General features: G+C 42.4%; 1 protein-coding gene across 1 annotated transcript in view; it reads right to left on the bottom strand.

Moving 5' to 3' along the window:
• Window positions 1-13,274, bottom strand: part of DNAI1 (dynein axonemal intermediate chain 1) — a 155,002-nt gene that overhangs the window by 130,989 nt on the left and 10,739 nt on the right. Inside the window, exons 2-7 of the mRNA XM_075726345.1 lie at window positions 10,936-11,004; window positions 9,015-9,113; window positions 7,998-8,078; window positions 5,584-5,710; window positions 4,146-4,225; window positions 3,141-3,299 (exon numbers count right to left, since the gene is read on the bottom strand). Of these exons, the coding sequence (XP_075582460.1) occupies window positions 3,141-3,299; window positions 4,146-4,225; window positions 5,584-5,710; window positions 7,998-8,078; window positions 9,015-9,113; window positions 10,936-11,004 (615 nt within the window). The remainder of the gene's footprint in view (window positions 1-3,140; window positions 3,300-4,145; window positions 4,226-5,583; window positions 5,711-7,997; window positions 8,079-9,014; window positions 9,114-10,935; window positions 11,005-13,274) is intronic.

Genomic DNA, 13,274 nt, shown 5'->3' with positions numbered 1-13,274 from the left:
GCAACTTTAAAGACCATCTTATTCCAACCCCCCTGCCATGGTCAGGGACACCTTCCACTAGACCAGGTTGCTCAAAGCCCCATCCAACCTGGCCTTGAGCACTTCCAGGAATGGGGCATCCACAACTTCTCTGGGCAACCTGCTCCAGCGCCTCACCAACCTCACAGTAAAGAATTCCTTCCCAATATCTAATCTAAATCCACCCTCTTTCAGTTTAAAACCATTACCCCTCTTCCTATCACTAGACTCCCTGATAAAGTGTACCTCTCCACCTTTCCTATGGGCCCCCTTTAAGTACCAGAAGGCTGCTAGAAGGTCTCCCCAGAGCCTTTTCTTCTCTGGGCTAAACAACCCCAGCTCTCTCAGCCTGTCCTCATATGGGAGGTGCTTCAGCCCCCTGGACTGTGGCCCTCCTCTGGACTTGCTCCAACAAATTTGAAATCCTACCAAATTTGAAAAGTTTTGACCTATATGTTAGAAACCCACTTGGGTACAGCAGTCAAAACAAAAGAGTTGAACAGAAAGAGAATCTATGAACAATTCATTAAAGGTTACTGAAATAACATTTTTGTCACCCTTACATCAACATTCTGAAATAAATTAATATATTTCTGTGAAACCTTCATTTGATAGAACAGCATTTTCTTTCAAAAAACTGTTGTGTCAGGACATTTTTAAGAAGTTGGCTGTAGCACTTCACTGACCTCTGAAATGAAGCAGTCTCAGAGGTGGAAAATGCACATACTGCTGCACACAGCAGTACTTCACAGATATTTAAGCTATTCTGCTTTCAAAGGCAGAATCTCACAGAGGTACACAAGCCTCTCCCAGTAAAATCAATGGGAAGAGAATATGCAGATCTGGGGACAGAGAAATAACAAATTCCGTGGCCTCCACAGGGATTTTTGAAAGATGCAAAACCTTAGCTCAGACTTTGCAGTAAGCACACCACTGTTGGATAAACTCTTCTGAGATCCTCCGTCTCTACTAGTAGGCAGAGATGGTATTCCTTCTAGGAGACAGTAGCTCCAGCAACACAGTAAGTCTTAGATCTCTCCAAGCCCATCAGATGTAAAGCCATCTCACTTTAGGTGTAATGGCTGCAGGAAGGCAGGCAGGTTCTCTGGGGAAGCTGTATATACTCTGATTCCAGTGCAGCAAGGAAAACAGGAGAATTTTCTCTCTGAAACTTGTATCTATGATGCTCCTTTTTGAGCACTCAACTTGGGGCCAACATCACCAGTACTGCTTGGTCAGGAGGCCCTGTGAAGACACACTCACTAGGAATGGCTGCAGGCTCAGCAAAAAGCTTAGGGAAGGAACATAAGGTCTTACATCTGTGTTGGTTGGAAAGGGCATGCACAGAGTGTGAGGGAGATGTACCATGTAGCAGCAGTAAAGATTTGTCATACTTACATGGGTCTGTTACTGCCGTAGCTGTGCTTAACATAAATGTAAATACCTTTATCCTTTTAATAAGGGGCACTAACATCCCTGCTCCATGGGTAAGAATTGAAGTACAAGGCCATAAAGAGACTCTGTGGCAAAAGGAAATTGAATTAATGGATTCCAAGCCCTCAGCCCTAACCACTGCTCTATACTTTTTCAGATGAGAAAACAGACATGAAAAATGTTATATCCAAGTAGAGGTTTAAGGATTTTTTTAGGTTTAAGTCCTGCCTGACCAACCTAGTGGCTTTCTATGGAGGAGTGACTGCATCAGTGGACAAGGGAAAAGCAACGGATGTCATCTACTTGGATTTCTGTAAAGCCTTCGACACGGTCCCCCACAACATACTTCTCTCTAAAGTGGAGAGATATGGATTTGATGGGTGGACTGTTCAGTGGATAAGGAATTGGCTGGATGGTCACATCCAGAGGGTCGTGGTCAATGGCTCAATGTCCACATGGAGACCGGTGACAAGTGGAGTCCCCGAGGGGTCCGTACTGGGACCGGTGCTATTTAACATCTTCATCAATGACATAGACAGTGGGATCGAGTGCACCCTCAGCAAGTTTGCAGATGACACGAAGCTGAGTGGTATGGTTGACACACCAGGAGGATGAGATGTTATCCAGAGGGACCTGGACAAGCTGGAGAGGTGGGCCTGTGTGAACCTCATGAGGTTCAACAAGGCCAAGTGCAAGGTCCTGCACCTGGGTCGGGGCAACCCCCGATATCAATACAGGCTGGGGGACGAAGGGATTGAGAGCAGCCCTGTGGAGAAGGACTTGGGGGTACTGGTGGATGAAAAGCTGGACATGAGCTGGCAATGTGCGCTTGCAGCCCAGAAAGCCAACCGTATCCTGGGCTGCATCAACAGCAGTGTGGCCAGCAGGTCGAGGGGGAGGATTCTGCCCCTCTACTCTGCTCTGGTGAGACCTCATCTGGAGCCCTGTGTCCAGCTCTGGGGCCCTCAGCACAAGAAGGACATGGACCTGCTGGAGCGGGTCCAGAGGAGGGCCACAAAAATGATCTGAGGGCTGGAGCCCCTCTCCTATGAGGCCAGGCTGAGAGAGTTGGGGTTGTTCAGCCTGGAGAAGAGAAGGCTGTGAGGAGACCTTATTGCGTCCTTCCAGTACTTAAAGGGGGCCTATAGGAAGGATGGGGACAATGTTTTTAGCAAGGCCTGTTGTGGCAGGACAAGGAATAATGGATTCAAACTAAAGAAGAATAGATTTAGACTAGCCATAAGAAAGAAATTTTTTACAATGAGGGTGGTGAAGCACTGGCACAGGTTGCCCAGAGAGGTAGTGGAGGCCCCATCCCTGGAAACATCCCAGGCCAGGTTGGATGGAACTCTGATCAGCCTGCTCTGGTTAAAGCTGTCCCTGCTCACAGCAGGGGGGGTTGGGCTCGATGATCTCTCAAGGTCCCTTCCAACCCAAAGCATTCTATGATTCTATGATTCTATGATTTACAGTAGCACCAAAACTTCTTGTAGGCTGTCGAAGAGTCCACGAGGCAAGAAGTTTTCTGCCACCATTTTCATCACCCCAAATGTTTTACCATAGTAAACCACTCTTTTTTTCTCCTAATAGTATCTACAGAGATTACAGGATACGACAAAAACACAGATGATCCACATGCCCTCCCAGAGGAAAGATCCTCCATGTCACTGAAGGAAATGGCAGCATACCTGCATAGGGTTGTTGAGCGTCCTTGAAGCTCTCTCAATGAAGTTGAACCTGTTTGCAAGTTTCTGCTCCTTCACTCTTGGGGGAGGAGGCTCTTCTGCCTCTGCTGCCTCAGCTATTTCTGCTGTTCCTGACTCCTCTGCCTCCTCCTCTCCTGCAGCCTGAAAGAAAATAGAGCAGTGACCCCACCCTGAAAGAACCAGACATCTCTTCCCTTCTTCAGAAGCACTTATTCTTATCTGCTAGGTTTCTGCTGCCTGGTGAAGGAGATTGTAATTGAAGATTCAATATTTAGGATGGAAATTAGGAGACTTCTAGCAATTAGAGCAAGGAGATTCTTAAATGGTATCTAAATGGGAATATGGAAAACCAGGAACTGAAGTTACTTTAGAACAAAGCCTGACATGAGTGAGATAATGTAGCATAACTACCTTTGATAAAATGGACTCAGGGACCAGAAGACTGTGCTAGACTCCCACTACCCTGTGTTTTTATTTCCTTGCTAGACAGTAAGCTTTATCTGAAACTAGTCTGAACTTAATTCCAGGGCCTGACACTATGTGGATAAGAACAAACTTCTCACAGCATACTCCTTTTTTGATCAGCCAACTGCCTTTAAATCAGCCCACTGCTTATTCCACGTAGTTATGCCTGTTGCTTTCAGCCCTCCACATTTTGTTTTTCACCAATTTCTCTTTCAGGAATGGACATGCTGTCCAGGAAGATTCCAGATCCCAGCAAATTACACTGTATCTTGATATAATATCTGGATAAAGAGACCTGGTGTGTAGGGACCTGTCATCCCCCTACACAGCTTCTCCAAACTGAAAAAATGGCAGGAGGACCCCAGCTGTTCAGTAGAATCTGCAGGATCTCACCTACAGCAGAGACATCTCAGGCATAAAAGAATCAATCATAGAAGCTTCTCAGCAATCCTATTCTACAATAAAGGAATTTTAAATCTCAAAAATAAAATTGACAGCTCTCAGCTGCCTATGAAGAATTACCTGAGTATCTTCTGTGCATTCTTCGTCTTTAATCTCTGCCTCTTCAGATGTTACTGCAGAAGTCTCAATAGGAGCCTTTTCTGATGACAGGAAGAATAAGTGAATAAGCCCAGGATAATAGGACATATTATCCCATATTCTGCAGATCCTTCTATCTTCTAAAGCATTAATATACAGATGCATACTTTTCTAATGCTGTCTCATCAGACAACAAATTTGGTGGGTGATTATTTGCTCAAAGCCACAAAAGGAGACAGTGTTATTACTAGAATGAAACTGCAGTAGTTCAGGCTGGACTGAAATAAAAAAATCTGATTTTGACTCAAATCAAACTTCTGAAATCCGATTCTGATCTGAGTAGCTTTGTTTCTGGGTATCCCTTCAGCTCTGGGCCTTTCTGCCCTCCAAAAATAGCTGAAGAATGCTTTCAAGGCATATAGGAGTTATAACATGGTTTGTTCTTGTTTATATGGATGAAAATTTATATACTAGTCTTGTTAGAGAATGATGGATGTCTATATACCAATCACAGCCTTGAGTGTGTAGTCATGCTAGCATCAAGCTGCTTGAAACTAGCTGGTTTGGAATCTATGAAAAGCACTGCCAGCAGCAACAATCTATGATTTCATGGCATTGAAGATCCTATTCAGCACCTTGTCTTACTTCAAAACATGCACGTTTTGTTAAGTGTGAAATAAAAGAGGCACTGACCCTCAGAAGCTGCAAGTAACAACTATTCTCAGGAGCTTATCCAGTGTTATCATCGTGCCTGACACAGTAACCCACCTTGAGAGAACACTCTGTGACACAACTTCTCCTTTCAGAAAGAGCAGAAATATGAGGCAATCACTAGGCAGTACATCTTTCCCTGCTGAAAATTCAAACCTAGAACTCTTTACTAACAACAGAGCTTTTCAGCCTCTGATTAAGGTGTCTTCTTAACTGAAAACCGAAGAACGGCAATAGTAGCTTAGATCAAAGGTCCAACTACCTCTGTATCTTGTATCTCACATTGTCCAGAAGTAGATGTCCTGACAAGAGTGTAAGAATTGGTCAAGTATATGACAGTTTCCTGAATGCTTACCCAGCCCCCAAACATTTCTGCTTTAATACTTTAAATTACGGCTGAAACTTTCAAGCAGGCTAAGGAGTTTAGGCATGTATGTCCAACTAATGGTAGTGGAAAATGTTTAAAAGACACTGACTAGCTCTGAAAATTTCAGTTAGTGTTCACATGGCTCAAAAAGCCTGCACTGTTTTCTACACTGTGGCAAACATCTGGCTGATTGTTTTTTCTGTTTTTGTTTCCTGAGAAGGATGCAAGCCAAAATAGGAGCTGTCCAATTCTGTGGTGATGAAGCGTGATTATTCCCTCATGTTGAATAAGTGGTACCAGTGCCTTGCTGAAAATGATTGTGGTTTCAGATAATAAACCTACCTGCTGCAGTGCTTAATCTGATACTCTGCCGTCTGCCTTCATCTGAATCTTTCAGTATCATGTTTCCATTCAAAGAGAAGTGAATGGCCATTTGATCCACATAGCTTATTGGCTTGTATGCTCGTTCCTACGAAGAGGAAAAAACCAATAAAATCAGCATGGAAAAAAAAAATATTTTAAACCAGAAATACTGTGTAGGCTAAATTGCTAAAGCTAAGATGGTCCATACTGATAAATATGTTTGTTATTGGCAAATTCACACTAAATTTCTTCTAGCAGGTATTTATATCTCAGGACACAGAGCGCCATAAATTAAAAACACAATGAAAAGAAGGAAGAACATGAAACCTCTAGTTGTCCACCACTACCACAGCAAGTGAGTTTAAATATAGTTCTAGGAGACCTCTACTACACAGGACTCCTAAAGAGACTCTCATGTCCTGGTGTGCTGAGATCCCTGAATGAGTTGTTGTACCCAAGCAAGAGCAGCACCATATGCAGAGAGCAGCTCTGATCTGGAGACAGTACAGGCTCTTAGCACCACGCCCAGGTTATAAGCACTGTACGAATTCAGCTGTTTGAAGCTAGCTTGATTGGTACTTGCTTGAGGATCACTGTACAGTGCAGGCATGTACCTAGGCTCAAACTGTGTATTAAGATTTTGAGCTGCACCTAAAAGCAATCAGAAGCCACTGCAGACCACAGATGCTTCAATAGTTTCTTCTTAAAAATATGACTGCTTTCTGTACCAATCACAGCATAGCAGCAAGGATTTAGTAACTGTGGAGGATTTGAAGATATGGATCATTCATCACCTGTTTCTATCCCATAAATATGGAAAACATCAACTCCAGTTAGAAGAGAAAGTGACCTTATATGCTTCCACAAGACTGATTTCCTTTCTCTGGTGATCTCATGTAATGATTGGTCAAACTAGTTACAGTAGCACAGAGATGAGACAGGCTCGGGAATATTTCACCTGGTTGTCTATTCCCTGCCTAAGGTTGGGGATAATCCAATGCCAGAGCTGGGGAGCTGTCCCTGTGTCCTTTCTTTCAGGGGGTGTAGCCCTTCCAAGGAAGGATTGGGAGGCAAAGCCATCATTCCACTCTCCCCCTGAGGCAGCCTATGTTGCTAGCTGTACACGCTAGCAGGAGGAGGCTGCACCGAGGTAATGCAGCATATGCTCTGCACGCACAAATGTGAAGGTGTGACTCTTGGATGTTTCCTGGCAGTATTTGATGCACCCTCCCCTGTTCACTCCTACTCATCATGAATAGAGCTGTTGTCAGTGATTTCAAAAAGCACATTTCTGAGCTCTCCTATAATTCAAACACTGAATCTTCATGTGAGGATACGGAGGCATAACTGTCTTACAGACTGAGTAGATGTCCTGGTTTCGGCTGGGATAGAGTTAATTTTCTTCCTAGTAGCTGGCATAGTGCTGTGTTTTGGATTTAGTATGAGAATATTGCTGATAACACACTGATGGTTTAGTTGTTGCTAAGTACTGCTTATGCTAGTCAAGGACTTTTCAGCTTCCCATGCTCTGCCAGGTGCACAAGAAACTGGGAGGGGGCACAGCCAGAATAGTTGATCCAAACTGACCAAAGGGCTATTCCATACCGTATGACGTCATGCTCAGTATATAAACTGGGGGGGGTTGGCCGGGGGGCAGTGATGGCTGCTCGGGAACTATCTGGGTATCGGTCGGCGTGTGGTGAGCAATTGCATTGTGCATCACTTGCTTTGTATATTATTATTATTATTATTATTATTATTATTATTATTATTATTACTATTTATTGTATTGTTATTATTCTCATTAGTACTTTACTTTATTTCAATTATTAAACTGTTCTTATCTGAACCCAGGAGTGTTTCTCACTCTTACTCCTCCAATTCTCTCCCGCATCCCATCGAGGTAGGGGGAGTGAGCGAGCGGCTGCATGGTGTAGTTGCTGGACTTAGTTGCTGGACATCAACTAGATTTTTAGGTAGAAGAAGCTGTGTGTCAGTGGTGAAGAATAATCTGTGTGTATGTGGGTGTTGCAGGCATACGTTTGGTTGAATCAATCTGGTTGATGTGGGGCTAAACCACAGCAGTAGAGCATTGCCTTTTATCCTCTAACCACTACAGAATGGAAAAAGTTACCACCTGACATTAGCTGCACTAATTATCTTCGCTGCCAGGTCTTGTTGAGTAATTGTTATATCCTGCTTCTGAATAAATACGTCAATGCTTTTAGACTTTTACCCTCTGCAAAAACCCTTTAGGAACTATTGGCAGTAAATATGTAACAAGATGAAGTCACATTAAAAGGAAATTTACCTGGCTATAAATCAGAGAGAAACACAAAACCAGTTAACTGCAAAAAATCTCACCCTGGTTTTACAGGTCATGCCACACTTACTTTAAAGCTGTATCTGACGATATTCTGGGGAGCATGGGGATTATTAGCTGTCAGGATGCGTGTAAATTCCTCTTTTAATTCCTTTGGAATGGAAACAAAACAGTACCATAAATAAAACTCCACTGTTAATACTATGTACAGCATACAAAAATCACCAGGTTTACTCTCATTTCTGTGATGTTCAGTTCACTGCAGATACCTCATGTGCAGCTGATGCCTCCACAAGAACAACACCTGAAGCCAAGCTGGCTCCGAGTGGAATCCAGAACAGCCATCTCATTTCCTACCATAGTATTTCAGTGGGATTTCTTGAATTCTTTAGCTGTCATGTTAAGTCTTATCTAAGCTAAGGTAGCACTTGAAAAATGCTAGCTGCATTCTATAGGGAAAGAAAGACAACCCATGTCTTGAAGCGTACACTGTCCAAAAATAAACAGTAAGCTCAGTAGCAGTGCTTGCAGCATCAACCACTGTAAACAAAAACCAATACTGGTGTTAACTGTTTTCACTGCCTGAGTGGGAGGAAGTACATATAGCTTCCCTTTGAGAGCTACTTGGAGGACAGGGAGCAATGCTAGAGTTTTACACGGCAGTGAGAAGACAGACACAACTGCAGTTGGAAGGGTGACCAACTGCAATCCTACTGAACCAAGATGAGAAGAAATGGCCATAAAACTGTAGGACACCTCCCTGTCCTGTGTATCACACACAGGCACCTGAAAAGCTCAGGGTTGGCTCTGTGGTCCTCCTTATTTGAGGGAAGCCCCGGCCCCATTCCCCTCTTGGATCAACTCCATGCAGATACATTGTCTTAAGGCCAGAACTGTGTTTCAAAGCACATTTTCCCTGCTTTCCTGCTGAAAGCCATTTCAGCTTATGCTGCAGTTACTGTACTTTAGCAAGTACTGGAGCCTTACTCTCACAGAATTTCCTCCAAAAGGAATGGGTAAGAGGTAGGCTTTGGCTTATGGAGTTTTGTACACATCTCATGACAACTGCAGACACTGTTTTACTCACAGCTTCAGTCAGCTCCAGTTGATCTGGGGGTTTGACTAGAGTCTTTGCAGCTGCCCATTCATCTACTCCCTCTCCTGCTTCAGTGGAGACATCTTCATCCTAGCACACAAAAAACAAGCCCATTAGTGCACCAAGACTGTGACTGTTTTGCTCCCTTCCAAAGCAGGACTTCTCCAGGCATGGAGCAAGGAGGAAAAACCAGCATTCCCCAACCCATCTGTGCCTTGAGCAGAGCAGATAACCCCAAATGGCAGGACCAAATCTGAAGATTGTTGAATGGTTACACTTGCCAGCAAGAGTTCAGTGGGTTGGAGGAGCTGCTGTCTGAAGATAACTCCTGGCCTGTAACAAAACTGGAGTAACTCCAATAGCAAAACTCAAGTAACCCCGCTTCAATTTCAGTTTAAAAGTTGGTAATTCTATTCTTTTGACCATATAACACCCAAATGAGCCATACTTTAGGACTGCTCAAGGGCATAAGTCAAGGACCTGCAATTACTTCTGAAGTGTTATTCTATAAGCTACACTTGGAAATTAGTTCAAGACACAAAGCTGCAGGGATGTGGCTCCTGGAGGAATGTTAACCATTTTCTTGCAAAGGCCAGTGGGTCTGCATTATCCCAACACAGAGAGCTGCTCTCCTTGGGCTGGGCTTTGTCATGATATGATATCATTAACAGGAAAATGAATCAGTGCAGGGATGAATGTCAATTAATTCTCATTACAGATAAACTGCCAAAACACAAAGTTGGGTATGTTCTCTTAATCAAAGTGTTTAACTGCTCTAGGCAAAATTTCTCCCTTGAAATGTCTAATGGGTTGGTTTAAAATAAATCTATCATTCTTTTAAATACAGTTTTCTCAGGTCTGCTAGACTTTATAGCCACACAGAGCTGCCGATGAGTCCAGGGTATAAGTGAAGGGTGTTTGCAGGTACAGAGACCGGACCCAGCAAAGCTTTGCTATCTGCAGAGCACCACAAAGGTAAAAAGCACAATGCTGGGTAAAAACGTGCAGTGGCTGAGAGTAACAGAGCATTCTGCGTATGCCAGGCACCCAGGGAAAGTGACAGGTTGCAGGCTTTTTTTTTTTTCCCAAGGGAGCTGAAATGAGGCAAGCTGTAAGGAAGGTCAGGTGCTCTGATACACAAGAGACTACAATGGCAGAACAGTTGTTTATGATTTAGTGCTCCCCACATGAACAACTTCTTGTAGGACATTTATCATACACATTTTGGTGCCAGTTAGTTTGGTGCTATTTGCCCTAGTGAAACAGATAAAAAGTGTTGTGGTCTTAACATTTTCATTATGCTTTTCATTTCATTCATTCCATTTTCAAAGGGTCAAAATAGGAACATTTAACAAGATTGATTTGTCCTAAGAAAGTGAAAAGCTGTTTATCACCATGCCTGTTAAAATGCATGTAAACTGCCCTTCTTCCATCCATGCCAATAGAGCTAAATAAGACGAAGGCAGATCAAATAAGGATGTTGTAAGCATTTATTTTCCCAACAGTAAAAAAAATTATCATGATGGTAACAGTCAAAAAGTTAACTCTATTTTCTCTAATGCTTGTATTTCTATGTTAATTAAGTGAATATGGGATACCTTTTGAATTTTTTAAACCAAGCAGGCAGTTTTCTCACAATCTGTGTCAACCTGTATGTCAGAATTTACATCCCAAACACTTTATTTTAATCTTTTCATCTTGCAGTTTTCCTAAATTGTGCCTTTGTTTTATCTGCCATTTTTATTCTAACTTGCTTGTGTAATTCTCTTCTCAGTGGAAATCTAGAGCAACCCCTTACTGCGCAATCAATTTAAATGTTATCAATTCCATTTTTGAGACTGAATTTGGTTTGCATCTCATAGATAAAGAAGGGAAAAACGTTTTTTAAGATTCATAGATTTGTGGATCTTACCCGTTTTCTAGATACAGCTTTAGCAGGCCTTGGTGGTACTGCCTTTCCTCCTGAAGGTCCACTTTGGCCCTGAAGTGAGAACATACCCAATGTAAACCTTCAAAGCACCTTGATTCCTAATGTAACCAAAGCAGAATAAAAGTTTAATGTGCTTACTAATGTTTGCTGCAATGGTATGTTTCAAAAGCCGAGTACACCAGTATTTTGTCTATAAATCTTTTGAATGAAAGGCAGTCACTTTCATAACGGTGATTCAGTCCCCATCCCTGGAGGTATTTAAAAGACATGTAGATGTGGTGCTTAGGGACATGGTTTAGTGGTGGAATTTGTAGTGCTGGGTTAACAGTTGGACTCGATGATCTTCAGGGTATTTTCCAACCTGAATGATTCTATGATTCTAATACAAGACAGCAGTTTATCAGCATGAAGAAACACTAAGCTCTACCCTTGTTACTGCCTGCCTGTGATACACCTAAATGTCACACACACAGGGTTCTAGTGCCTTACTCAAACACACAGAAAGGTTGCTCTTGCCCCAAATGCTTGCATGTCACAGTGAAGCCGGAGACAGCAGATCCACACCTACAAAGCCATGAGTGCTGAAAAACCATGGAAAACACTGAAATAGTTTTTTACAGGGAGCCTTATAAAGTATTTCTAAGGGAGATTACCCAGAGGTTAAGGAATAACACCTTAATAACACCAATAATAAGGGCACCAGTGACAAAGCTTTAAGAAAACTTTACAAAAAGTGGAGAGAAAATGAAGAGGATCCTTTTGAGAAGGTGCTGAGGGACAGACAGGCCCAAGAACCCAGAAGGCAGAGGGAGAGCGAGCTGATAAATCAAACAAAGGAGACAACATTAGAAACCTTGGCAAGAACAGTTTCAGGATGGATCACAGGTAACATCAGATAGGATGGATGGGAAAAGCAGAGATGTTACTTGGAAAAAGTGTTTGACTTTGTGTCAGGAAAGAAGGGGATACTAGTGGAGAAGAGGGAAGGAAAACAAAGGGGTAGAGAAGAAAGCTCCCATGGGTTTATTGGTTTTCTTTAGAAGAACATTAGAGCTTGCTTTTCAACTCAGATCAAAGGTCCACCTAGCTAAGTATCTCTCTCCAACAGTATTCAAAAGCAGATATCTATGGAGCTTTCTCCAGCATGCCCTCTCAGCTTCCCACAGGGACTTGAACCAGAAATGCTGTCCTTTTTATTTCATATCAGTGGATCTTTTTCTCCATAAATTTATTCAGTCATTTTGGAATCCATGCACATTTTTAGCATGCACAACTTCCACAGCAAAGACTCCCATGGTAAAACTACATGCTATTGCAAAGAACTGCTGCTTGCTTTTTAAGTATGCCACGTGCTGCTTTCATCTGGTTTTCCTAGTTCTTTTACTGGAAAACCCAGCTTTCTCACACTATCTGTTATTCATTCCCTTTTCCATATCTCTTACGAACACCTTAAGGAGCACAAGTCTCTGCAGAGATTCCTAGACTCCTCTCATGATTCCCCTTCATTATAAAAATTAAATATTCACTTCTACCATCTGCTTCCTATGTATTAAATAATTAAGCAGCCATAATGACTTTGACCCAGTATCCCCAGTTCTTGTTTCTAAAGCCCCGTTACGTGTTAAGACTTGACAATAAGAATTCAGGAAAGAAATATTTTCAGAGGAGAACAAACTATAGCAGAGATGTGAAGCTGCAACTTTCAGTGTTGTTTCCCTTTGTACAAGCTAAGCCACATAAAACTGCTGTTACTAACAAGGTGTCAGGGATTATTTTTATTCCAGAAGATACATATTAAAAGCAATGAAAAATGAGCAGGCCAATACATTTCTATGCTTAGAGAATGTGCCTCACTTTGAAATACAAATTGTTGTGACTCAAGTGGAGAAAATAGTTATGACATTTCCTTTATAATCCCACAGTGGGCTGGTAGCAGAGCAGAGCAGAGAGCCTAGGAGCCCGAGCATCACAACCACTACTGAGACCACTGGATTACACAGCTGGCCTGTCTCTCTGCTTCAATTGCTTGGCAATGGGCATCAGAGCACCCTATTCTACAAGGACCATGCTACATGTGAATTAAGCAACAAAATTCAAAACAGATTTTCAGAGCAGAATTTTATTCAGATCCAAATAAAAATCAAACTCTTAAACATGAAACAAAGCCTGCTTACTATTACCCTTTGTAAATGAGTCTATAAAAGCATTTATCCAGCAGCAAAGGCATTGACAAGGCAATCTGAGGGTAATTGCTTTTGGCAGTTGCACACATGTCAATTAACACAATCCAAAGATTGTGTTATCCACCTGTGAATAAATAT

Source organism: Pelecanus crispus, chromosome Z (assembly GCF_030463565.1).
Source record: "Pelecanus crispus isolate bPelCri1 chromosome Z, bPelCri1.pri, whole genome shotgun sequence".
Taxonomy (NCBI): Eukaryota; Metazoa; Chordata; class Aves; order Pelecaniformes; family Pelecanidae; genus Pelecanus; species Pelecanus crispus.
This window is presented reverse-complemented; position numbering and strand designations above follow the sequence as displayed.